A 27746-nucleotide genomic window follows, 5' to 3' on the forward strand; every position below is an offset into this window, starting at 1 on the left:
TAAGAACAACACAGGGCACCTTCACAGCTATGGAAAACCGCCCCTGACGTGAGTTTGTTACCAGCTGGACATTTTAGGAGGAGCTTTGGCACCCAGGAATCAGAACCAGCAGTAGCATCTGTGTGGTGGTTTCTGGAGCTTCTTGCACCTGTCACCACTAAAAGCTTTGTATTTTTGTGCCCAATATGATTTCCCTAGACATCACCTCCTCGTTGTGGCAATCATGCTAATCACCATGTCCGTCTTCCAAGGAAGCGGAAGCTGGCTAAGACATGAAGTGCTCATGCCGCGGCTGTGACTGGAAGGGCTGGAACTGACAACTAGGGTAAGCACTTGTAAGGCTTTTTCATCACGGCTGCATTTGCTCTGGAGATTTGGATATTAAACTCCTGAGGTGCAGACCCTGCCAGGACCTCAGAGTGCTTTGTGCACACTGTGGTGTACATGTGGCGATTTTTTTTTTTTTTTTGGCAAAATGCCTGAATTAAAATCATGACAATTAATGGCTATTTTAGGACATACTGATGAGTAGTTAACTACAATGGAAGATAAATTTCCCTTAAGAAATATTAAGCTCATAGACTTTATGTGGCTGTTTTAGAGGAAAATAATCACTTATAAGCATATTTTCTATCATTCTTTCTGCCTCTATGCTTTCCTCCACTCAAGACAGGATCAATGTAGCCCAAGCTGTTTTCACACTTGTGATGTTCTTGCCTCAGCCTCCTGAGTTCCAGGTTATAGGCATGCGTCACCATGCCAAACACTCCTCTACATAGGATGTGTAGTTTATGGATGCTAAAGGTTTGATTTTCCAGCAATGACTTTATTGGTGCATGCAACCTACAGGAAAAAAAAAAAAAGACAAAACTACGAGGAACACAGTGAAGTTCATCCTAGAGTAAATGGGCTGCCAGTATAAAAACTCAGCATCTGACAGCATGTTTCCAAGCTTTCAAGCAACATGGTCCCAGAGATGGGGACAAGGACCAGCTGAGCTCCACCCTGGAAGAAGTTGGTGTTTGGTATGCAGATAACAGTTTTCAACAATAAACACAAAACATGCCTTCACAGTTTCAACTGAGACACACAATTCACATGGTTCAAAAGGGAAAGAGGAGTGGGAATCCCAAAGCAACACCAATGTTACGGGAGATGTCCATGGAATAGTCTTCTCTTCTCCCCACTCACATTTTCATGAGCTTTGAAAACTAGCTATGTACCTTCATGCTAAGAAATGAGCACTTTATCACAGAAGACTTTATTGATAGAAACTGATGACAGCAATTGTTCTTCTCAAATGCCCAGGACTCATACCTGTTAATCCAAACAGCTTCTCAGGGCTCTACCTGTGGCAGTCTGTGCTCTTGTCCCAGCATTCGTACTGGCTCTGCCAACACCTTCTTTCTTGTTGCCTTGTGATTATGTGATTCATTTGGCTCCCATGTTAGACTAAGCTTTTGAGGTCAAAGAACGTTAATGCACTGAATGCTTAAGTATATTCCCAATTCATCTGTTGATGGAATTTGGAGGTGTGGCCTCTGGAAGGTGATTAGGTCTAGATAAAGTCACAAGAATGGGGCCCTCATGATGGGACTAGTGCTCTTCTACCATGTGAAGTGACGTGGTGTGAACCTAAACGCTCTCCATCCCCACCTCTCAGCACTGAAGGCAGGTAGAGGGAACCCTCTGCAGGGACTGAATTGGTTGGTCTCTTGCAACCATCTAATTTGTGGCCACAGCAGACTGAGATGAAGCTGAACTTTGTTAGCCAGTATCTTTTCCCTGCCTGTTATCATGTATGATGCCAATAAGGGTGTGCCAAGGGCAAGAGGACATAATCCTGCATTTAGTAATGCTCACGGTTTTCATTTTAGAGAACAAACAGGATCCAGACAGAACAGATTTTTGTGTGTGAGTGTGTGTGTGTGTGTGTGTGCGTGTCTGTATGTATGTGTATTTTCAGGAATATAAATAAAAGACTGATGATTTAATAAGTTCTTGGAGTTAGTACCACACTAAACCAAACCAAAACAAAAATCCTGCCCAAGTCCCTCATTGATAATCTGTTCCACCTACAGCACCTCAGGAGACCGTTCCCTGTGGAGATGAGGAGTGGTGTGAATAGGAGAGGAGAGGGGAGGAGAAGCAGGCAAGGCAAGGCAGACTCTCAACCTAGCTGTCAGCAGGGATGGATGTGGCTGCTGTAGAACAAGCATGTCACAGAGAGATGACTGAGGAGCACGGTACAACAAAAAATCAATCAGATTTGGGGGAAAAATCCCTTCCATTATGATTTCTTTTCATGCCCAATCACTTCCAATGAGATAAAGCTTATGTGACAAAGGACATCAAGAACTAGGGGACTGAGACTACACATGTGGAAAGGCACCGGCCTCCTACTTCTGCTCCCAGACCTAGCCAAACAGTGAGACAAGCTAATACTAGTGCTTTTTCCCAAGTACAGCCACCCCTCCCAGGCCCCTCTTGGTCTTGTTCCTCAACGTTGGGCCTAAGCCTCTCTCTTCTCATAGGGACCACAACCAGGCCCCCAGTTTTGCAGACCCAACTCATAACCACTAAACTCTCTGCCAAGCCTCTCCCCTAAGCCCCACAACTAAACACCCAAGTCTATCTGCCAGGTCCCCTGAATGTGCTGAAGGCCTCTCCAAGTCAGCCTGACAGAAGGCATGCCCGCGCCTGTCCCCCCAGAGCACACACCCAGAACTAGTGCTGGTTCCCTTCGTTCTCCAACGTGCAGCTGTAGTGCTTCGCTACACCCATGGATAACACTTAAGTGCTCAGATACCTCACATGAGGGCCTTGGGGGCCCACCACACAGAATTAATCTCACTTTGACCATAACCCCCACAGACAGCACCCAAATTTACTCTGGTTTTGTGTCTGTCTCCATCATACTTCCTAAGGGCAGATCTATGTTCCCAGGTTGTCACGCAGTGCCAAGAATAGACAATCTGGACTAGGTTCACTCAGTAAAGTACTTGCTTTGCAAGTATGAAGAGCTGAGTTGGATCCTCAGAACCCAGGTAACAAACCTGGGTGTGGTGGCACACACTTGTAATCCCAGCACTGGGGAAGAGGAGACAGGTGGATCCCTGGAACTCAGTGGGCATCCAGTCATGCCTAATTGGTGAGCTCCAGGGCAACAAGAGACTCTGTATCAGAAAAGATGGATGATCTTCCTTGTATGTTTCCTGGCCTTTACAGTGCATCATGTGCACCTGCACACACACAAACATATAGACAAGGAAAAAAAGTAGATGACTGACTAGTAACTATTATAAATTAATTTCTGCAAAAATCTTTGGCTTTTGACCAAGTTTTCCTACAAATGAAAAGTAACTTCTCTGCTTTCTTGTTTAAAGTAAAATCCAGTATTCAAATCCTTCCATAAAATTGACCCTCCCTCCCCCTCCCCCGAACATTTTCAGAGACGGAGCATGTAAGCTGACTCCTATTTCTTCTGGCGCTCCTGTCTTCAGGTGACAGCAAGGCCTGCACGCAGGCGCTCGTGCAGGGCTGCGTCCGCCTGGGCACTCACACCCCCTTCCAGCTTGGACAGCGGTGCTCTCACCCTGCCCACGCATAATCTCATTCCACTGTAATCCATTTAAAACTATTTTTAGATGCCATTATTCTTAGATAAACGCAATTGTCACCAGTGGTTTAACGTGACCAAGCCACACACAGAACAAAGTGAGGTGGGAAGAGGTGTCGCCGCAGGGCCGGGAAGCAGTGCAGATCCCATGGCACCTCATCACTGGACACAGTGTCGTCTAAATCCGAGTCAGTTCAGACAGGTGAACTTCGGGTCACAGACATCACTCTGCTGTCCTGGAGGCGGTGACTTTCCATGCATGTTGTAGATAAAGTTGGGGACAGAAAGCTTGATGGCAGAGTCCCCTGGGAAGCTGAGCAACACTGGTGGCAGTGCTGATGCGCTCGCTGCTGAGGACGGCAAGGCGAGGACAGCTGCCTCGCTCTGCTGTCTTCAGAAGGAGCCCTTTTCCCAGAGTCCACCCAAAGCAAACTTTTCTCTCAAAGACCTTCCTGGGCATTTCTGAACAAGGCTTTACAAGGAGCTTCAAGGCCAGGTGTGGACATTTTGCAACTAAGGAAAAACCTACTGAAACCAGGCAGCTGAAAGTGACAGAACTGTTCACCTCACAGAAATATGGAATGTAATTCCACAGTTGACTGTAACTGCAGAAATGATCCCATGTAAACTAACCCATAAAGAAGAGTTAACTTGTCTCAGACCTCAAGTTTAACATTAAATAATTTCTATTATTAGAGCGTTTCTCCCCCAAATCTTCAGGCTCTGTTTTTAAGTTTATTCATCCTCCTCAAGCACACTCATGTAGCACTTTCTGGACGTGAAGGGGAATAGTCCAACCAAAAGCCTAGTAACAAACACATCTAACTACAACGTCTCCAAAAAGGTACACAGGTAACCGGGAACATGTTTCTCTAAGAACAGAATTAGTTCTAAGACATGGGAATAGGAAGGAACATTTTCATCATATATCCTTTGAGCAGTTTATATCATGTGATACATTAACTTATATATTTAAATATACTTTGAGGAAGAAAGAAAGAAATGCTTCCAAAATACAACCCTGCATCATGTCTTTGAACCAAGGAACAAATGCCCAGGGTAGCTACTTACCAAAACACTCAAGATGGTAATGTGCACTTTTGTTTGCATGAAAGTTGCCAAGCAGGGCTGCGTTCGTCCTAGCTTGTTTGGTGTACACAGTGTAGGCCCATTGGGGAAGCATCCTTTCCTACAAAGGGTTCAGGACAGGGGCCAGCTTGTAGGCTGGGCCTATCATGACTCCTACCCTGCCCAAGATGTTGCTCTTTCTGCTTCCCTTGGTGCCAGTCTATATTATAAAGCTGTATTATAAAGCTCTCAAGTCCTCTCCTACTTTAACATGCTACCACTCTTAAAAATATACACAAACACATCACTAAATGTGATGAAAACTATTTCTTTTTTTAATTTTTATTTTTTATTTATTTGACAGAGAGGGAGGGAGGGAGAGAAAAGGAGAGGGAGAAAGAGAATGGGCATACCAGGGCCCCCAGCCACTGCAAACGAACCCCAGACACATGTGCCCCCTTTGTGCATCTGGCTAACGTGGGTCCTGGGAAATCGAAGTTGGGTCCTTTGACTTTACAGGCAAACACCTTAAGCACTAAGCCATCCCTCCAGTCTGAAAACTATTTCTTTCTATGGCTACAAATAAATGTCTTCATAAAAGAGCTGGGAGGGAATGATTTCTGGGACTGTAATGCTGTATCCCTTGAGGTAAAGTGATGGGAGAAGACCCCACACTGTTGGCACTGGTGCCAAGGATAAAACAAGGCAACACAAGCTAAAGCACAAAGGACAGATATTAATGAGAAATAACTATTGTAGCAGGGACGGGAGTCTATCATAAACCGCTGAACTCACTCTTCCATCTATACAGAGGTCACTGGGTATTTTAAAGGGAGAATGAGGAATAAGGGAAGAGAAACACTGGGGCTTGAACAGAGGAGATAGGCACAAATATCAGGAAGAAGAGTTGTCAAAAGAATTAATTTTTTTTAATTTAAAAAATTATTTAATTGGACAGAGAGAAATAAGGAAAGAGAGAAAGAGAAAATATGACAATGAACGAGAATGGGCATGCCAGGGCCTCCAGCCACTGCAAATGAACTCCAGGTATGTGCCTCCTTGTGCATCTGGCTTATATGGGTCCTGGGAATTGATCCTGAGTCCTTTGGCTTTGCAAGCAAGCACCTTAACTGCTAAGCCACCTCTCCAGCCCTCAACAGAATTAAGACTTTTGATTCTGCTTATCACAATTAGGACCCTGCCCTCACACAGAAGCCAGGAGTTGGGGTCCTTTCTTCTGGTGTGAACTGGGACAATCAGCTCTCTTGGCAGTCTCAAGCTGAAGCTAATGTCACTCTAGGGACACAGCCTTGAGTTAAGAAATGATGCAAGTGTTTGTTCAAGTATCTTTGCATGCAAATGGGGGGAGCAGCAGGATGTGAAGTATGGATGAAACCATCTGTGCTGTGTCTCATCTGTTGTCATAGGTCAAGGTTGGGAGCATTGAGGACAGGGCTCAGAGGCCCTGGTGACTGTGGTCAAGCAGTCTTTATCCCACCTATCTTATCTTCTTACAACACAGTGCACAATGTGAGGGCAGTGATGATGAAGACAATCCTAGTAATTCCACAGGGATGTCTGTACAGCCCTGGGGAAGACTGATTTTGCAGGTCTGTCATCTAGCCAAATACTGGTATTCAGACAAGATCTCAAAGTCAAGACCATCATGAGGCTAAGGTATTATGAAAATCTAAAGAAACCATGTAGATAAGGATATATGAATACTTCCAATTCTTTTGTTATTTGTGTGTTAAGTATAAATTTCAAGAAATATTTTCATTAAGAATACTTTAGAATTTATCTAAACTGAGTCTTCTAGTGGTACAGCAATTAACTAAGTCCAGAGAGCAACTGGAGTTCTAAACATCTGTGTATGTGTGTGTGTTTGGGACAGTCTCTATGAAGCCAGGACTGGCTTCAAATTAGAGGTCCTCTTGCCTTAGTTTCCTGAATGCTGGGATCACAGGTGTGCCCACCATGTTCAGCTTTGGATTTCTAAACATCTTGTTACAGTCAATAATCAGAACACTACCAAAAAAAAAAAAAAAAAAAAACCCACAAAATAGAACTGCAGTAGCTACACTTGTTTCTGCTAAAGAAACAAACTCAAGAAAAACTTGGGAATATACATAAAATAAAAAACCTACAAAAACCAAAACTCCTTAAATTACAAACAAGCCTGGATAATATTTGGATAACAGCAGCAAGAAAAGGTGGGGTTCATCTCCTAGCTTCTATTCTGAGTGGTTTTCTCTCTTCTTTAATTGTGATGAGTCAAGAAAAGGCGGGGTTCGTCCCCCAGCTTCTATCCTGAGTGGTTTTCTCTCTTCTTTAATTGTGATGAGTCAAGAAAAGGCGGGGTTCGTCCCCCAGCTTCTATCCTGAGTGCTTTCTTCTCTTCCTTAATTGTGATGAGTCATGTACTCCTGACCCATTTTGGAAAGAAACTTCTATATATGTTCAGCTCAGGGCTTAAAATAACAGCAGGCTTCCCTTGCTTCCCTTCAGCAGTGCACACACTAGTAGAGTCAGGCATGGGTCTGAGAGGGAGGAGGAAGAGAATGCCTGCTGGCGTGGGTTTAGATGGAGTCTCCTTTCAGAGCAGTGTTCCTCTGAGTCAGAAGCCAGCAGGTCACCACACAGGTTCTTTAGCCAGCAGACAGCTTGCTGTCCCCAGCAAAGGTCTTCTGAATAGGCACATGCCACTGAAGTTTTCATCTACAGGGGCTTATTTTTCTCCTTTTAAAACAATCAGTCCAAAAGCCTATTTGGAGGAACTACCATTTTTTCTTGTTGGGTTGAGCAAACTCATGTTTGAGTCTTTTCCAGGAAAAAGGAAACCTTTGCTCTAGGGCTCAGGTGAGGTGAGAGGGGGGCTAAGGTACAGCCAGCTTCTAAAGGGTAGGAAGGAAAACATTTCTTATAGTGAGAGAAAATTCTCTTCAAATAATGAACACTGACTGTTAACTTTGTGATTTTGAAATCTGGCACCTGTTATGTAAGTGAGTTACTACTTGTTTGTTTAATCTCTCAGGAAATTATTTTTGATTATGGAACTTTTTTTTTTTTTAAAAAGATCTTATTGTGGCTTTAGTTCCCTACATAATGCCTTTCCTATATGCAGGGCAAAACAAAGCAAGCCCTGGGAGAAATACCTGGTCCTCTCTGAGAGCCACAGAACACCCACAACCACCACTGCTCACCTAAACCAAGATCCTTCTTTGACAGTGACACTGTGGTTATGGGAGAAAGGCACATTCTTTTGTCGTGTCGTGTTGTGTCGTTTCTTTTCTTTCTTTCTTCCTTTTTTTTTTTTTGCAGTCTCTCTCTTTCTCTCTCTAGATATGTATTGTTTGTTTTGGTTTGGTTTAGTTTTTCAAGGAAGGATCTCGCTCTAGCCCAGGATGACCTGGAATTCACTGTGTAGTTTCAGGGTGGCCTCAAACTCATGGCAATCCTCCTGCCTCTGCCTCCCGAGTGGTGGGATTAAAGGTGTGTGTCACTGTATCTGGCTTAATATATATACATATATATTTTTAAAGATTTTTTAAAAAATTTTTATGTGAGAACGACAGACAGAGAGAGAAAGAGGCAGATGGAGAGAGAGAGAATGGGCGTGCCAGGGCCTCCAGCCATTGCCAATGAACTCCAGACGCGTGCATCTGGCTAACGTGGGTCCTGGGGAATCGAGCCTTGAAGCGGGGTCTTTAGGCTTCACAGGAAAGCGCTTAACCGCTAAGCCATTTCTCCAGCCCTTAATATATATTTTTTTCATTGACACCTTCTATACTTACAGACAATAGACCATATTTCCCTCCCCTCCCACACATTCCCTTTCATAATTCTGCTCTGCGTCATATACCCTTCCTCTCTCTATTAGTCTCTCTTTTAATTTGATATCATCGTATTTTCCTCCTATTATGAGGGTCTTGTGTGGTTATTGCTAGGCACTGTGAGATCTTGGATACTGAAGCTAAATTCTGTCCAGACAGTTGGATGTAAGGAGTGGTACCCTTCCCTTGGCTCTTAAATTTTTTCTGCCACCTCTCCCTCAATGGACCCTGAGCCTTGGAGGGTGTGAGATGTTTCAGTGCTGGACACTCCTCTGTCCCTTCTTCTCAGCACAATGTTGTCTTTTGGGTCATCCCAGTGGTCATCACCATATGAAAAGATAAGCTTCTCTAACCAGAAGTGAGAGTGGCATTGATATATGAACATTAAGTGAAGTGCTCTCAGGGCAATTTTAGTTAGAGTAATATATGCATTTATCCAGACAAAAAAGCAGGCTTTATACCCTAAGGCTCATGACCTTCCCTGCCATAGGCTTTTGATTAGGTTTTTCGTACCAGGCATATATTCCTTCCCAAAGAGTGGGCCTTCAGTCCAATTAAAGAGCAGTTGGTTTCCCCAAGAGCAGACATGCCACTATTGCACCCATTCACTCATTTGGCCTGTCTGGCCAAACTTGAGGCTTCCAGTGCCCACTGTTTTCACCTCTGATGACTTCTGTCTCCCAAAAGGCTACATACAGTGCAGTTTTTTCCAGCTTTCAGTTGACTGGGCTACAGGGAGAAGGGTTTATGCTCAGCACCACCTTGATTTCTCAGTGACTCTGCTGCTCAGGCATGTGAAGCCTTCAGAAATAGGGTTTTACCATTTCTTTCTCACGGGAAACCCAGGGACTTGGCAATAACCTATAATGTTTTGGAGGTAACAGGGACCTCCCAGGCCAAAAACTCACTGGAAGGTATCCCATCTCTGGCACTGAAAAATTTCTACTAACAATCTATGGCTTCTGGATGTGCCATTATTTAAGAAAGTAAATTTTCTTATGTCTTATTCAGAATATCTTGAATTTTGATTGACCCTCCCCCCTTTATACAATCTCTTCCCCTGACCTCGCTTAGGCCTTTCCCCTCCCTGTAATCTGTTCTTCTACTTACATAAATACAATACTATCCCTTAAGACCTCCCCTCGCCTCCCTCCCTCATAGCCTTTTTCTACCTGTCACTGAGTTTTGGTTCCAGATCACACACAAGTCTATACATTTGTAGCTAGGATCCACATATGAGAGAGAACTTGCGACATTTGGCTTTCTGGGCATGGGTTACCTCACTTTCCAGATCCATCCATTTCCCTGCAAATTTCATAATTTCATTTTTCTTTATCCCTGAATAGAACTCCATTGTGTAGATGTCCCACATCTTTATTATCCATTCATCTGTGGATGGACATCTAGGCTGGCTCCATTTCCTAGCTATTGTGAATAGAACAGCAATAAATATGGATCTGCAAGTATCTAAGTATCTCTGAGAAGAGTCATTAGGATATATGCCTAGGACTGCTATAGCTGGGTCATATGGCAAATCTATTTTTAGCTGTCTCAAGAATCCTATCATCTGCAAATAGTGATAATTTGATCTCCACAATGGCTGTACCAGACTACATTCCCATCAACAGTGCAGAAGGATTCCCCTTTTACCACATCCTCGCCAACATTTATTGTTGTATTAGTCAGGGTTCTCTGTGAGAACAGAACTGCTAGACTGAATTATTTTAAAAAGGGAATTTATTGGATTAGTTTACGGTAGTCCAATAGCAGTTGCCGGCCTGAGAATCAAGGAACCTAGTAGCTGCTCAGTCCATGCAGCCAGATGCCTCAGAAGTCCCGATCTGGCACTGCGGATGGTGCTGGAAGGCCTGGAGGCTCTCTGAGGAGCCTGTGGGTTTTGACCCACGCAGGTCTGCAGTTGATGCTGGTCTTCAGTCCGCGATGGTCTTCAATCCATGCTGGAAGGCAGTGAGCAGCTCCGGCAGCCAACTGGAAGGAAGGAAGCTGCTCTTTTCACCCACAGCTTCCTTATATGAAGTGCCCCTCTGAGAGGGGCCACCGCTCTGGGGTAAGGACTTCCTCCTTTAGTTAATTCTTCCTGGAAGCAACCTCAGAGACCCATCTGAAAGGGATTTCTGTGGATTACTAAACAAATGACATCACCTTAACTATCACAACTGTCATTTGTTTTCTTGATGGTAGTGATCTCAGAAGAGAGAGATGGAATCTCAAGGTAGTTTTAATTTGCATTTCCCTGATGGCTAAGGATGTGAAACACTTCTTTAGATGTTTCTATGCCATCTGTATTTCTTCTGATGAGACTTCTCTATTTAGTTCCATAGCCCATTTTTATGATTGGGTTGTTTGATTTCTTATTGTTCTAATTTTTTTTGAGTTATTTGTATATTCTGGATATTAACCCTCTGAAAGATGTGTAGCTGGCAAAGATTTTCTCCCATTCTGTAGGTTGTCTCTTTGCTCTATCCACAGTGTCCTTTGTTGTACAAAAGCTTTGTAATTTCCTGAGATCCCAGTAGTTGGTTAGTGGTTTTATTTCCTGAGCAACTGGGGTTATATTCAGAAAGTCATTACCTATGCCAATATGTCAAAAGGTTTCCCCTACCTTTTCCTCCAGCAGTTTCAGAGTTTCCAGAGGTCCCTGATCCACCTGGATTTGATTCTCGTGCATGGAGAACGACAAAGTTCTATTTTCATCTTTCTACATATAGATATCCAGTTTTCCCAGCACCACTTGTTGAAGAGTCTATCTTTTCTCCAATGAATATTTTTGGCAAAAATCAGATGGCCATGGCTGCCTGGATTAACATCTGGAGCCTCTATTCTGCTCCATTGATCCTCATATCTGTCTTTGTGCCAATACCATGCTGTTTTTGTTATTATGGTTTGTAATATAGCTTAAAATAGGGTATGGTGATACCACCAGCCTTATTTTTGTTGCTCAAAATTGTTTTGGCTATTTGAGGTCTTCTGTGCTTCTAAATGAATTTTAGGATTGTTTTTTTCCTATTCCTGTGAAGAATGCCATTGGAACTTTAATGGGGATTGCATTAAATGTGTACACTGCTTTTGGTAAGACTGACATTTTCATAATATCCATTCTTCCAATCCAAGATCATGGGATGTCTTTCCATTTCCTTGTGTCTTCTACAACTTCTCACTTGAGTGTTTTAAAGTTCTCATTGTAGAGATCCTTCACTTCCTTGGTAAAGTTTATTCAAGGTACTTTGTTTGTTTGTTTGAGGCAATTGTGAATGGGAGAGATTCCCTGATTTCATTCTCTGCATGTTTGTTGTTAGTATACAGGGAAACTACTGAGTTCTATGGATTTATTTTGTATCCTGCTACATTGCTAAAAGTGTTCATCAGCTCTTAACAGTTTGCTGGTAGAATTTTTAGGGTCTTTTATGTATAGAATCCTATCATCTGCAAATAGTGATAATTTGATCTCTTCCTTTCCAATTTGTATCCCTTTTATGGGTGTCTTTTACCTTATTGCTATAGTTAAAACTTCCAGTACTACATTAAATAAGAGTGGAGAGAGTAGACACCCTTGTTTTGTTCCTGAAGTTAGTGGAAAAGCTTCAAGTTTTTCACCACTTAGTATTATGTTGGCTGCAGGTTTGTCATAAATAGCTTTTATTATGTTGAGATATGTTCCTTCTATTCCCAGTTTCTGTAATGCTTTTACCATGAAAGGATGTTGGATTTTGTCGAATGTCTTTTCTGCATCTACTGAGCTGATCACGTATGTGGTTTTTGTCCTTCAGATCATTTATATATTACACTTCTTGATTTGCGTATGTTGAACCATCCCTGAAACCCTGGGATAAAGCCAACTTGATTGTGATGAATATTCTTTTTGATATATTCTTGTATTCTATATGCCAATATTTTGTTCAACAGTTTTGCATGTATGTTCATGAGGGAGATTTGTCTGTAATTTTCTTCTTTTTGTTCTGTCTTTGGTTTTGGTATGAGGGTGATGCTGACTTCATAGAAAGAGTTGGGTAAAATTCCCTCCTTTTCTATTTTATGGGAAAGTTTGAGAAGCAGTGGTGTTAGTTCTTCCATGAAGGTCTGGTAAAATTCACCAGTGAATCCATCTGGGCCTGGGCTTTTTTCTTTTTAGTTGGGAGACTTTTTATAACTGCTTGGATCTCTGTACTTGTCACAGGTCTATTTAAATGGTTTAATCTCATCTTGATTTAATTTTAGTAGGCCATATAAATCAAGGAAATCATCCATTTCTTTCAGATTTTCAAACTTAGAGGCATATATATCCTTAAAGTATGTCCTTATAATTGTCTACATTTCTTTGGTATCTGTTGTAATGGTGCCTTTTTCGCCTCTAATTTTATTAATTTTTGTCTTTTCTCTCTTTCTTCTGGCCAAATTTGCTAAGGGCTTATCAATATTGTTTATCCTTTCAAAGAACCAACTCTTTGTTTTATTGATTCTTTGAATTGTTTTTTCTTCTTGTCTACTGATTTTTGTTTTGCTTTGTTCTTCTTTTTCCAAGGCCTCTTTGTTTGTGAACTCTATAATTTCTTAAATATTTTTGTTGGATTTGTTTTGTTTTGTTTTCCAAGGTAAAGTCTCACTCTAGCTCAGGCTGACCTGGAATTCACTAGGTAGTCTCAGGGTAGCCTCAGTTGCACAGCGATCCTCCTTTCCCTCTTAGGACTGCCTTCATTGTGTCCCAAAGGTTTTGGCATGTTGTATAATCACCACCACTTGATTCTATGAATTTATTGATTTCCTTTTTGATTTCTTCAATGACCCACTAATCATTCAATAGCGTACTGTTTATTCTCCACAAATTTCTGTATGCTCTGTAGCTTGTCTTGTTGCTTATTTGCAGTTTAATCCCATCGTGGTCAGATAAGAGAGAGTACAAGGCATTATTTCAATTTTCTTGTATTTGTGGAGATTTGCTTTGTGTCTTAATATATGGCCTATTTTAGAGAATGTTTTATGTACTGCTGAGAAAAATGTGTATTCTGCAACATTTGCATGGAATGTCATGAAGATACCTGTTAGGTCCATTTGTTCCATGACATTATTTAATTCAGATGTCTGTTTATTTTTTGCCAGAATGACCTATCAAATTATAAGAGTGGGGTATTGAAGTGTCTCACTACAATTGTGTTTGATGTTATCTGTGACTTCAAGTCTAATAGTGTCTGTGTGATGAAACCAGTAGCCCCCATGTTAAAGGTGCATATATGTTTAGGATTGTAATGTCCTCCTGTTGGAGTGTTCCTTTAATCAGTATAAAATGACCTTCTTAGCTGGGCGTGGTGGCGCATGCCTTTAATCCCAGCACTCGGGAGGTAGAGATAGGAAGATTGCCGTGAGTTCGAGGCCACCCTGAGACTCCATAGTGAATTCCAGGTCAGCCTGGGCTAGAGTGAGACCCTACCTCGAAAAAAAAACCCACAAAAATAAAATGACCTTCTTTATCTTTCCTCACTAATGTTGGTTTGAAGTCTATCCTGTGAGATATTAGGATAGTAACACCTGCTTGTTTCCTAGGCCCATATGCTTGAAATACCGTTTTCCATCCTTTCACCCTAAAGCGGTATGTATCTTTTATTGAAAGGTAAGTTTCCTGGAGGCAACAAATGACAGGATACTGTTTTTTAATCCAGTCTGCAAGCCTTTGTCTTTTGGTTGGTGCATTGAGGCCATTTATATTAAGAGTTATTATTGAAAGGTATGCATTTATTCTCACATTCTTATTTTGTAGTGTTTCCTGTTTTCCCTTAACTCATTTGTTTTAGCTGTTATTTGAGTGAGTTTTTTTTTTTTTTTTTCCTATTTCCTCCTGTGTGTGTTTTGCTTTCTCTTCAGCGGGCAGAATTCTTTCAAGTATTTTCTGTAGAGCTGGCTTAGCTGTCATAAATTCCTTTAGCCTGTTTTCATTGTGGAATGTCCTTATTTCTCCATCAATTTGGAGAGATAGCTTTGCAGGACAAAGTAATCTTGGTTGACAGTTATCTTTCAGAACTTGGAATACATCATTCTAAGCCCTTCTGGCTTTTAAAGTTTGTGTTGAGTAATCTGCAGTTATTCTGATGGGCTTGGCTTTTTAGGTGATTTGCTTTTTCTCTCTAACTGCTTTCAATATATTTTCTTTGGTTTGCGTGTTTAGTAGTTTAATTTTAACATGGCGAGGAGAGGTTCTTTTTAGGTTTTGCCCATTTGGTGTTCTAAAAGCTTCTTGTATCTGCATTGGCATTTCTTTCCCAATTTGGGGGAAATTTTCTTCTATGATTTTGTTGAAAACATCTACTAAGCCTTTGGATTGAAATTCGTCTCCTTCTGTTATACCCTGAATTCTTATGTTTGATCTTTTCATAGTGACCCAGATATCTTGAAATTCCCATTCATACCTTGCTATTAGCTTGTCTTTCTCTTTGTTGTACTGTACTAGGTTTGCCACCTGGTCTTCTAATTTAGATATTCTGTTTTCTCCTTCATCCATTCTACTGGTGAGACTTTTCACAGTTTTATATTTCACTGACTGTATTCTTCAGAGCTAGGATTTCAGCCTGGTTTTTCTTCAGTGTTTCTATTTCCTTACTCAAGTCTTGTAATGACCACTTTATTTCATTAAGCTGGTTTCCTGTGTTCTCTTTCAGAAGTTTGTTTTCTTCTTTAATTACTTTGTTTTCGCCTTTGATTCCCTTCATTACTTCTCTGATTTCTTTGAGCACAGATACCATCATTTTCTTGAAATTTTGTCAGGCATTTCATCTAAAAGTCTCATTGGTAATCATTTCTTGTGGATTTCTAGTTTTTGGTGGGACTGTATTGTCTTGATTCTTCGCATTTATTATATTGTAGCAACTTTTGCATCCTGAATTGATCTGATGTGTGGGTTTTCTACTTAACTGCTGTGTTCCCAGACGTGGTAATCCACCTCTATATACCCTCAGGATATGAGTTCAAAGTGCTAGTTGTAGCTCTTGTCCACCAATCAAGCCACAGAAATAATCCTAGGTGTTGGGTTTGCTTGCTAAGCAAGCATTCTAGTAGACTGGGTAAAATAATTTACTGGCAAATTCTAAACTTCAACCGAGTAACATACACAATCAATAAAAACCAGCACAAAGTATGCGATTTTGGGGATTAAAACAAACAGATAGTCTTATAAAGCCAAAACCCCTTAGGGTATGTGTTGTTCTACACCCTTAATCTTGTCAGCTGGGAGGTAGAGATTTCTGTTCTGAATTGGGTTTCAGGTCAACCTGCATCTGCACCAGACCCTGCCCCCAATCATGACAGACGCAAAAGACAAAGGCCCTATAAATCTGAAAGCATCAAAGGCAACAATATTCAACCCCCAAATACAGGTTATTTGAAAATGGTAAAGCCAACCAACAATATATAACTCATAACCTGCCCTGACAAGGAAAGCAAGATTAGCTCTTCCAATGCAGGCCTGTGTACCTTTTTATTTATTTTTTTGGTTAGTCAGCCTCTTTAACTTTTGGGATGGCTTCCAATCTCACCCATACTGAGCCCCCACCTTGGTCCCTCCATGTTGTGGTGTGGAGCTGGAGTTCTGATCAGTTCAGCTGGCCGTGCTGCCACTGGGGGCTGAATGCCAGATGTTCGTGGTTCTGATGGTAGGGGACAGGGGAGTTCAGCTTTCTGGAGTTGCTTGCACTTTCAGTAGCTCTTTGGTTGATCTTAGCTGTCTTTCCTTCAGACTTCTTAACTTTGCAAGAAGGCTGATGAAGTTGAAAAATCTGCTGTTTGGTCTCTGCTGCTGCCACACGCCTGTCGGTTCAGTGCTGGGCGGGTGCGCAGAGCATGGATCATGGGCTGCAAGCACCTCAGTAGGCCTCTGGCTATGTTCCTCCTCCTTTCTGAGGATCTTGGTCTCTTCGGCTTCTCCACTGTGTCTATGAATAACCTATACTTCACTTTCCAGAAGAAGAGTGTACTTTGCTGGGGATTTGCTTAAATCTCTCCCTTGGCTGGTTTGGTGTGGCTCCTATGCCACCATCTTACCTGGAAGTCCCTGTTGTTGTTTTTGAGGTAGGCTCTTACTCTAGTCCAGGCTGACCTGGAATATACTCTTTAGTCTCAAACTGACCTTGAACACAAAGTGATCCTCCTACCTCTGCCTCCCTAGCACTGGGATTAAAGGTGTGTGCCACCACGCCCGGTGACAAATGCACATTCTTTTAAGAGATTTTCTTCTTTCTTTTTCTTTGGGTAAGTGCAGGGGTATGTATGATATGTAAATGCATGTGCATAGATGTATTCACACGTGGAGGCCAGAGGAGGATGTCAAATGTCCCCACTATCACTTTTATGTCTTACTTCTCTGAGACAGAGTCTCAGTAAACCTGGAGCTACCTTACTGTTTTCCTTTGATGTCTGCCTTCAGACCCACTTGGACCACAGCAGCCCTTATCCATGTCAAAACCCAGTGCTGAGTCTTGATCACTAATTACAAACAGGAGGCTGGTACCTGAGTTGTCCTCATGCTCTTTGTTCACTATTAATTCTCAAATTATGCAAGAGATAAGAAATATGGCACAGATAGAATATGACAATTGCACTGAGAGATGCTTACAAGATATTTGTGAATGTGTCTGTGAGGATGTCTGAGATATTACTAGATTATGAAGATTCTGACCTAATCAATGGTTTAATCCAGCGATGGGTTAAAATTTCACTAGACTGCTCAGAGATAGGGGAACTGTGGAAGGTGAGGCCTGGTTGGAGAAACTAAATCATGGGAGGCATGCCTTTGAAGGGCAAATCTTGACCTAGTCCTTCCTTGCCTCCCTCCCTCCCTCCTAGATTGTCAATAGTTTAACTCTCTTCTCTTCCCTCCTTTCTACCATTCTACCTCTTCAATCAGTTATTTATATCTGTCATCTAGTTATCAACTAGCTTTTTATGTAGGTCTTTTGTTTTGTCTTTTACTTTTGCTTTTTCGAGGTAGGGTCGCACTCTAGCCCAGGGCCACATGGAATTTACTACATAGTCTCAGGTTGGACTTGAACTCACAGCTATCCTCCTACCTCTGCCTCCCAAGTGCTGGGATTAAAGGCATGTGCCACCACATACGGATTATTTATGTAGCTTTTAAAACAAATTTATATCAACAATTTATTAAAATATTAACTTGATGTTTGTCATACTGGTAGGAAATATGTTTCTCTTTGCTTGCTTAAAATTTAAAAACATTTTTTTGTTTATTTTTTTGAGGCACAGTCTCACTCCAGCGTAGGCTGAGTTGGAATTTACTATATAGTCAGGTGGCCTCAAACTTACAGTGATCCTCCTACCTCTGCCTCCTGAGTGGTGGGAATAAAGGTATGTGCCACCATGCCCAGTGAATTTTGGGTTTTCCTTTTTTTTTTTTTTTTTGTTTTTCAAAGTAGGGTCTCATTCTAGCCCCAGACTGGCCTGGAACTCACTATGTAGTCTCAAGGTGGCTTCGAACTCATGGCAATCCTCTTCTTTGCCTCCCAATAGCTGGGATTAAAGGTGTATACTACCACACCAGGCTACTTATTTTTTTACCTAGACAATTTTATTGCTTTTCCTTTGAGATTCCCTACCTGACTCATGTGTCCAGGACAGAACCCAGGGCCTTCTGCATGTAGGCAAAGACTCTACTATTAAGCTCTTTTGTTTTGTGTATGTGGTATGCAAAACTGTGGTCATACACGTATGTAGATACAAGTCAATGCTGGGTGTCTTCCTCAATTGATATCCACCTATGTTTTGAGACAGTGTGTCTCAATGAACCTGCAGCTCACTTATTCAGCTGATGGGGTGGCCAGCAAGTCTAAATGTTCTTCTTCTTCCTGCCTTCCCAGTACTGGCATTACAGGACTGTGTCACCATGGTCAGCTTTAACATGGGTGCTGGAGACCAAACTCGGTTCCTCATACTTGCACTTTGCTAACTGTAATCTCCCCAACACCCTGTTGTTGTGATACTTTTGCGCCTTCTCCCTTCCTCTTGCCCCTTATCCTTCTTAGCTCTTGTGGTAGCACTAACACTGACATTCCAGCAGCATTACCTGTTGGTCATCAGGCGTCCATATGCCACATGTGATCTGACTTTCCAAGTTGATCTCAGATGACCAATGCCTTTGTCCACTGACAGAACCAACCAGGACAAAACCATCTCGATATGATATAAGTGCTTGAGTCCCATCATGGCTCCAAGTGAAATCACTCACCTTTGAGAAACAGAGAAGAGGGGTCAGTTTGTTACCTGAAAGGGAAAACAAGTTTATCAAAAGCCTAGACATAGCCATTAACTTGGCCATATGACAAAGGTGGCCTTAAAACAACATAAAAGGCATCATTTGAAAAGCTATAGCAGCCAGGCATGATGTACATGCAGTTCCAAGGCCAACCTGGGCTACAAGTGTGACTATCTCAAATAAGCAAAGCCAATAGCTGGGGTTGTACCCAGGGGTAAAACGTCAGGTAGTATGAACAAGGCACTGAGTTCTGAACTTAGCACTGCAGGGTAGAAGGAGAAAGGAAGGGAGTAAAGCTATAGTAAAAATGTCTGGAGCAAAATGTCAGCAGTAATGTAGGTACTCTGGGTACATTCATTCATTAAGCCCCAATAACAACTACTTATGAAAGAATTGTGTCACCTTGTCAACAGAGAGATCAAAGGGCTAAGCCACTTATATGTAGTTATATACATTTATATCCTTTGTCTGCAAACAGCAGAGCCAAAAGCTCTGCCAGGGAGGCGTGGCTCCAGGACACTTTTTTACTCAGTTATACAACTTCCCACTTGGGATTAGTAAGGGATTCTCCATCAATGTCTGTTACTTACTTACCAAAACAGTAAAGCTCTAAATTTCTTATTTCCTTCCAACCTTGCCAAGAACATTCCCTTCATCAATATGAAGGGACAGAAATCTAAGTGGAAAATAATGCTTATGCTTGGGTATTGAGTTTATCAAATGCATTTATTACATCTATTTACATTTCTTATTTGTGTGTGTGTATGCACACGTGCACACATACACGTGCACTAAAATCTCTTGCTACTGCAAACAAATGTCTGTCTGGCTTATATGTGGGTGGCCGGGTAACTGAACCTGGCCTGGCAGGCTTTGCAAGCAAGCACCTTTAATCACCAAGCAATCCCTCCCTCCCCAAATAACCGTTTTCCCTTCAGTATGTTGGGGTGAACATTTTAAGCTCCTCTTGTGTACCTGCAGACAATACGGGTCTACTATATGAAGAGTGGGCTGCATACAAGCGTACTTTCATGGTAGAGCACACACCTAGGAAGCGCAAAACTCTCTATTTCTCTCACTTTAGCCACTTAACCACTGCTTTAATCTCAGTTCTTACAAGAGCTAGACTCACCATGGTAACAAGTCTCTGAGCGTGTCTGTGAGGAGTTTTCTAGAGTCGGTTAGCTGTGATGAAGAGACCACCATGTGAGTGGCTGTGCTCCGTGGGCCGGGCTCCGGCTGCATGAACAAGACAAGGGGTAGGCACCAGCAGCACCACACTTAGCTTCCGCATGCTGATGGGAAGTGACTGGTTCCGCTGCCATGCCTCTCCCGCCATGGACCGACACTCTAAGCTGAAGCCAAGCCTCCTTCCTTTGAGTTACTACTTGGATATTTAATCACAGCCACCCGAAAATAGCTAATATACATATTAAAAACACCTTGGTAAACTATAATGCTTATTATTATCTGCTTTGTATGAATCAGGGTGATGGTTTGATTCAGGTGTCCCCCATAAACTTAGGAGTTCTGAATGCTAGTTCCCAGCTATGGAACTCTGGGAATTAACGCTCCTGGAGGCAGTGCATAGTTGGTGGGGGCGGGCTTATGGGTGTTATAGCCAGCTTCCTCTTGCCAATGTCTGGCACACTCTGCTGATGCTGTTGTCCATCTAATGTTGCCCAGGAGGAGATGCCCACCCTCTGCTCATGCCATTGCTTCCCCCTGCCATCATTGAGCTTCCCCTCGAATCTATAAGCCCAAACAAACCTCCCCAGTTTCCCAAGCTGCTTTTGGTTGGGTGTTTTCTGCCAGCAATGTGAACCAGACTGCAACAACCAGTAATACTTTGTCTGGTACAGATACAGCTACAGCAGCCTGATAAACTTGCATATACTCTTAAACTTTACATACAGACTTAACAGCCTATACACAAGCTGTAACAATTATAAATCTGAGAGCCGGGCATGGTGGCACACGGCTTTAATCCAAGCACTTGGGAGGCACAGGTAGGAGGATCACTGTGAGTTCAAGGACACCCTGAAACTACATAGTAAATTCCAGGTCAGCCTAGCTATGAGACTGACCTTGAAAAACCAAAACCAAACCAAAATAAAACAAAAAAACTTTATAATCTGTCAAGTTTTATTATTTATTGGTGAACTTACTCCATTTACATTTTTTCTAGTCAGTGTTATATTTGATTTCTCTCTACCACCCTGATTTAATTTTCCAGTTTGTACTATTTTTGTTTCTTTTTAATTTTTTCTTACAAATATTACTACCTATAATCTTCACTGTTGCTTAGACTTGGAAATACTGAACGTTCTTTAAAAATCTGACACTATTACTACATATATTACATTAAAAAAAAAAAGAAAATAACTGAGCCAACAGCAAAGGACATGCTTTTCCTGCAGGGGCCAGAGGCTCACACTGAGTGCTCAGCAGCATGTCTGCAGTGGCAGGAACACTGGCTTTGGGAGGCAGCTGCTCCGAGGTCATGTTTCTGGTAAACTTGGAACTCTGGGTTCCTATCACTTCCCAATGAATTATACTATCTAGTTTTTCTTAAGAACATAAAACAGTATTTCTCCAGAAGCACATACAATGTAACAGACATACAAAAGTTCTTTCAGCTTACAAATATGCTGCTATTGTTTATTAACATTTGAACTACACACCTTTTCTATTCTGGCATGTGTGCACACAGGCACACGTGTGTCCTGATACAATGTGGAGGTCAGAGGACAATCTCAGGGTGTTGGCCTTCACTGTCCATTTTACCTTCTGCCTTGTTTCATAAATGGTTTTTCTTGTTTTCTGCTGCTAGGTGGCCCATGCATGAGCTTTGAGAGTCTCCTGACTCCACCTTCTGCTGCGGTAGGCAGGCTGGGGTTACAGACACGCGCCACTGGCAGCCAGCGTTACTTAGGTTCTGGAGATCCAAGCTCCCTTGTCAGGTTTGTATAGTGATCACTTTTAACCACTGAACCGTCCCCCAGACCTTAACTATGTTTCTTTTTTTTTTTTTTTTTTCCGAGGTAGGGTCTCACTCTGGTCCAGGCTGACCTGGAATTAACTCTGTAGTCTCAGGGTGGCCTTGAACTCACGGCGATCCTCCTACCTCTGCCTCCCAAGTGCTGGAATTAAAGGCGTGCGCCACCACGCCCGGCCTTAACTATGTTTCTTGAAAAGGGTATGTACTAAAAAGAAAAACAGCTGGGTGTGGTTGCACATGCCTTTAATCCCAGCATTTAGGAGGGAAAGATAGGAGGATCCCTGTGAGTTCAAAGCCACCCTGAGACTACAGAGTGAATTTCAGGTAAGCCTGAGCTAGAGTGAAACCCTACCTCAAAAAAACAAAATAAATAAATAGAAAAATAAAAGGAAAACATCTTAAAAGGAGGCTGAAACATACAGCTAAGTAAAAAAGCTTCTCAGAGATATTAGTGAACCTTCCCTTCTACATCTATTTCCTTAAACATTTGTCATTTCTTTGTGATGAAAACATTCAACATCCTTTAAGGTTTTGCTTGTTTGCTTAACTATATAGTATATGGTTATATAACTATACAGTATCATTACTGTTATCTAAAGTGACTCTGTTCAGCTTCTTTTTATTTATTTTTTGTTTGTTTTTATTTATTTATTTGAGAGCAACAGACAGAGAAAGAGGCGGGGGGGGGGGAGGAGAGAGGAGAGAGTGGCTCCAGGGCTTCCAGCCACTGCAAATGAACTCCAGATGTGTGCGCCCCCTTGTGCATCTGGCTAATGTGGGTCCTGGGGAATAGAGCCTCGAACTGGGGTCCTCAGGCTTCACAGGCAAGCGTTTAACCACTAAGCCATCTCTCCAGCCCTCTGTTCAGCTTCTTAAATGAGGTCACAAAGGAATGTGGTGGAAATTACAAAGACTCTGCAACAGTCCAAGGTTTCTTGGTATTCAATGACCAAAAATTAATTCAAAATCAAATACACAATAAATCTGTGGTGGTTTGAATATGAAATGTCCCTCATAGACTCATGTGTTTGAATAGTTTGTCCCCAGTTGGTGGTACTGTTCTGAAAGGTTGTGAGAACTTTTGAAGGTGGAGCCCTGCTGAGGGAAGTATGGCATTGAGGGTGGGCCTTGAAGTGTTACAGCTCAGCTCCTCTGCCTTTCTCCCTTCCCCTCCTCCTGTTCTGTCACTCTTTTTTCCCTTTCTCCTTCCTCCCTGAGGATGTGACAATGTGACTCTGCTTCCTGCTCCTGTCATGCTTTCCCTACCAGGATGAACTTTCTCTTGACATTGTAAGCTGACAAAAAACCTTTTCCTCCCTTAAGCTGCTTCTGGAGGGGTATTTTGGCACAGCAATGAGAAAGTAACTGATAGGAAATTCAAGGTGTTTCTGGCAGGGCTTGCCTGTGTTACACTGCATGCCTTCACTGCAACCTTGCTTCAGAATACACAGCACATACCTTTTCTCGACACTATCTGAAAACTTTAGCTCAGATTCCAGACTATGTATGTAATGAGTCACGGTGTTTTGACTGCACATGTGATGCTTTCTTCCCCCAAGGGCGGGAGGTGTAGCACCATGATCATGTGCGGCCTAGTGTATGCAAGGACCTGGGTGCCATCCTCAGCACCACAACCCCTCACAGGCATATATAAATATAAATGTAAACGAGGAGAAGCCAAGTACCAAGTACTCAGTGCTGAGGAGAAGACAGCAGAAATGTCCCTCTCTGTGGTTTTTAGCTGCAGAGAGGAAGGATTACAGTGCCCTCGCTTCACTAAAGAGAGCTCTCAGAGTAATTAGAGCTGAGCAGCAGCCCTGCCGCACCATGACCTGCGGCAGCTTTACATCAGACTGCCTCTGCGTGGGCGAGCCTGGCACAGCCACCCTCAGTGACTAATGCTGTCAAAGAATGCACGCACTGTCCCACTCACTGTGAAGTAATGGCCTCAGAGCCATTTCCTGAAAAGAAACTGTTAAGTATTGCTTAGCTTTTGCCAAATGTTCAATTACTTTATGACAGATGAAGGCAAGTTCTACGGAAGGATGATCTGTCATTCTTTTTGAAACAAGTGCTTTCCTTTGGGCTGGCTTCACGGCTGCTGCTCCAACAAGCTCCTGAACTGCTCTTCCCACCGGGTGCTTTTCCAGCTATGTACAGCCATCAGTGTCTTCACCCACAGGCACCCACGTATGGCATCTTGACTTTACTCAAGTAAGAGCTGATTCACATTGAAAGCAACCAAAACCTTCCAAATGTCAGTATTTAATGATGGCATCTGCTCAATGGGTTTAAAGGTAAGTTTCAGAGAGCAAACGTACATAAAAATGAAAATCAGGTTTGAGATAAAGCAATTACTCTAGTGGTGTGGCAGGCACCGGCTCTGGATGGTGCCAGATGTCCCACAGTGCGGGTAAGTCGGGTATTTCAGGACACACCTCGCTCTACCTTCCCTGTCTCTGGCACATTGATCTGCTCTGAAATCTCTCTGGAAGGACACATGGAAAGATGTGGCAAGTAGTATCAACCACAAGGCTGCCACATGGAGGTCATGGTGTGGGGAGGGTGCTCCTGCTCAGAGAGGCTGCACCAGGAGAGAATCATGTAGTGGGGCCTGGGTGGTGGGGGATGCCTTTCAAACAATAATTAAATCTGGGCATTTTGGGGATATTCTATGAATGACACAGATTTCTGCCCCAGAGAAAATAGGTTTTTTTTTTCTTCCCTTCTTTTTTCTATTTTATTTTTCTTTTCTTCCTTCCTTCCTATTTTATTTTTTTAAAAATTTTTATTAGCATTTTCCATGATTATAAAAAAAATCCCATGTTAATTCTCTCCCTCCCCCCCCCCCCACTTTCTCCTTTGAAATTCCATTCTCCATCATATTCCTATTTTATTTTCAATGTTTGGTCTGGGAACAGTAGTGGAATGTTTTGGAATGAAAATGGGGTTTGAGTTCTGGCTTTAGCATCCATGAACCAACCTCCTTAGGCAAGTTACTTAACATTCCTGACCTTGTTTCTTCTATTAACTGAAAATAATCAGTTTTCAGATTGAAGTTCATATGAAGAGTGAGAGGAAAACATGTAAGAAGGCCAAGAACTTTGGTGCACATATCCTAACTCATAAAATGCTCTTGCCATCCTAAATCTGAAGACAAATCTCACCACATCATGGGGCCTCTCTGAGAAAATAAAGCTTCTGTGCTTTAGCTGGACAAAGAATTACAGCATGTTGCCACATCAGAGGCCACCTTGGAGAAGTGTCCACCTCACAGACTCCATAAGGAATCACTACCTCCAGGCCTGAAACTTGTCTTTGGGGATGACATATGGCCACTGTTCCAGGACAGGACAGGGGCTCTGTGGCAGGTCCACCACGCAGCAGCGCTATCGGATACTGCAGGCATCACGGTCCCATGCAGTGTAGATAGTGCAATGAACACTGCTTGTCAGGTGCAGCTTCATTTAATCCTCACTGTGCTACTCGGAGGTGGGCACCACTATTGTCCCTGTATTACAGACGAAGAAACAGGCACAGAGAACTGCCTCCCACTCAGTTTTCTAACGCATTGCTGTCTGAATCCAGAGCACATGCTCTTGACCACTGCACCGGCCTCACAGCGACACGAGCTTCTCATGGTCATGCAGGCGCTACATCTGCATGTGTCCTTCAAAGGCTGATGGGTGGTCGCAGGGCAGGCACCATCTCTTCCCTTCCTTACTTCAGGGGCACGCCTGAAACTGACATGGCTTTATAGAGTCAGTTATGCTATGTTTACCCCAGAGACCCTCAACCTACCTGACACTCACTGTTAATAACATCTGAATGTCTTACAATTTTATGTCACTTTATTGGTCTCTTTCCAACTTGGGTAGTTCATAGTTTATTTAAGCCCAGGAGGGAAAGGGGAGGATGAGAATCCACTAAGTCAGAAGTGTACAGTAAAGCCATCTCAGGGCAATGGACAGCAGGAGACAGAAGCTGCATCGATAAACACTCTGAGGATTCTTCTCAAGTGTGAGCTTTGCTAACTCCACCTGCCTGCTCTGAAGTGTGACTTTAAATATAGACTGCCAAGTGGCCCATCCTCGCACTGGAGAACAGTACCACAAGCCAGGACAGTCCATGGAAGAGTTCTAGAAACAGCAACAGCTCAGCAAGGCAGCCTTGAGCAACAGTTTTACTCAGATGAAGACAAATTGTATCAGAAAGAGTGAACTGAAGATGACAACAGGCGGCTACGCTACTGAAACATGATAGAAAGTGTCAGCGTCCTCACGTGAAGAGCAGGTTGTGAGAAGCAATCCTGCGGCACTCCCAGGGAAAGAAGCGCCGGTCACAGTACAGGGCAATACCTTCTACAAGGCAGCACAAAAGGGAGGTGCCAGAAGCACTTTAGAAGATCCAAACCTAACATGTCACCACAACACTGTGGCTAGAAAACCATTCACAGATCCAGTACAGCCTAAGTCCTCATGGCAGCAGCCACGGGTGAGCAGCTGGTGGAGTGACAGAGAGCGCTAAATGAGAGAGAAGGTTTCAGTTCTACTTCTCCCTCTGCCTCATGGAGGCGAGCACTGCAGTGCAGGCCGAGCTCCCACGGGGCTCTGGCCCTCAGCCTGTGATCTTCAATACAGCAGGATTGCCGTCTACTCACCTGAGCCCCACGGTCATTAACTAGTTCCACAGACCACCTGCCTTCATACTGAATCCACACGAATATTCCTCCATCTGCATCACATGTGGCCAGTTTCTGGTATGGCTCATTCCACCTCACCAGCACAACCTAGAAAAACAACAAGAAAGTATTCATCAAATGAGAGAAACCAGTGGGCCAAGGTTACTTCCAACAAGTGCTCAGACTCCAGAACTAAATAAAAAAAGAGCTGGGAGAATGTGGTGATTAGTGGGGGCAAAGACCTGGTAAAGCCTACATGGATCCAGACACCATTAACATGGCATCCTGGCAAACAGCAGGTACCTGAGCACACAGGAGACACAGCTCAAATATGCCCACTGTTAGGAAGAGAGAGGACCTATCTGAACCTAGCACCTGCTTCTCACAGGTGCGCAATGAACCCTCATCTGCTGGCCCTGAGCTATGGGGAAACAGTTTTCATAAAATTCACTGTATTTTTAAGTCACATTATGATCTATTTAGTGCAGAAAAAAGGTAAGTCTTAAATTTTATGTTTTTTCTGGACTACTTTATTTCTGAAGAGTTCCACATCTCAACAAGGACAATGTGAAAACTTACAGTTGGAAGGTCAGAGTTGTTTAGGATTTATCACAGTGAAAATACAAAGCTATAAAGTTCCAGTTTTGGGAGTATAAGAATTTAATTCCTTTTGTGCAATTAATATACACTAGTAAAAAATTTTAAACTAGAAAATAACTTACTGATTACATACAGAAAATTCTGAATCTAGGTAAATTACTTTCATCTTTGTCAACTATAATTTCCTTATCTAAAACACCAGAATATTTGGCAGGAGTTCTGTGAGACAAAAGTCTGAGACCCATCCTCACAAAAGCCAGGAAAACATAAGCAGTGCTGAGGGCTTGGGGCAAGTGCACAGAGAATATGAGCCACAAAACTAATACTTCAAAGTTCACCATAGGAGTGTCCCAAGACTACCCGTACTAGCCTCTCCCGTTGACTGTGTTGAACGATCTGGTCAGACATTCAGCATGTAAGTGTTTATCATGCTCATGTTGTGTGACAAGTGTCACGTTGGAAGGTATAAACCACACTTTCCACCCTCAGTAAGGTGCAAGTTAAGCTTGGAAGTCAGAACATCCATAGACCTGTGGATGCAGCCTTATGTCAGGGAAAAAGGACACCACTCACCAGCAAGAGCGCTCATCCTCCCAGCACTTGGTGCCTGATACTAGCAAAAATGCTTTCCAAATTCCAATTCAGATTCTGAAGTTAAAAGCCTGAGAACTAATGGG

General features: G+C 42.7%; 1 protein-coding gene across 2 annotated transcripts in view; it reads right to left on the reverse strand.

The window, feature by feature from the left end:
- Nucleotides 1-27746, reverse strand: part of Tulp4 (TUB like protein 4) — a 198858-nt gene that overhangs the window by 48873 nt on the left and 122239 nt on the right. For both annotated transcript variants that reach the window (XM_045158536.1, XM_045158535.1), the window contains exons 3-4: nucleotides 26449-26577; nucleotides 18599-18760 (exon numbers count right to left, since the gene is read on the reverse strand). In XM_045158536.1, the coding sequence (XP_045014471.1) occupies nucleotides 18599-18760; nucleotides 26449-26577 (291 nt within the window). The remainder of the gene's footprint in view (nucleotides 1-18598; nucleotides 18761-26448; nucleotides 26578-27746) is intronic.

This window comes from Jaculus jaculus, chromosome 9 (genome assembly GCF_020740685.1).
Source record: "Jaculus jaculus isolate mJacJac1 chromosome 9, mJacJac1.mat.Y.cur, whole genome shotgun sequence".
Lineage (NCBI taxonomy): Eukaryota > Metazoa > Chordata > Mammalia > Rodentia > Dipodidae > Jaculus > Jaculus jaculus.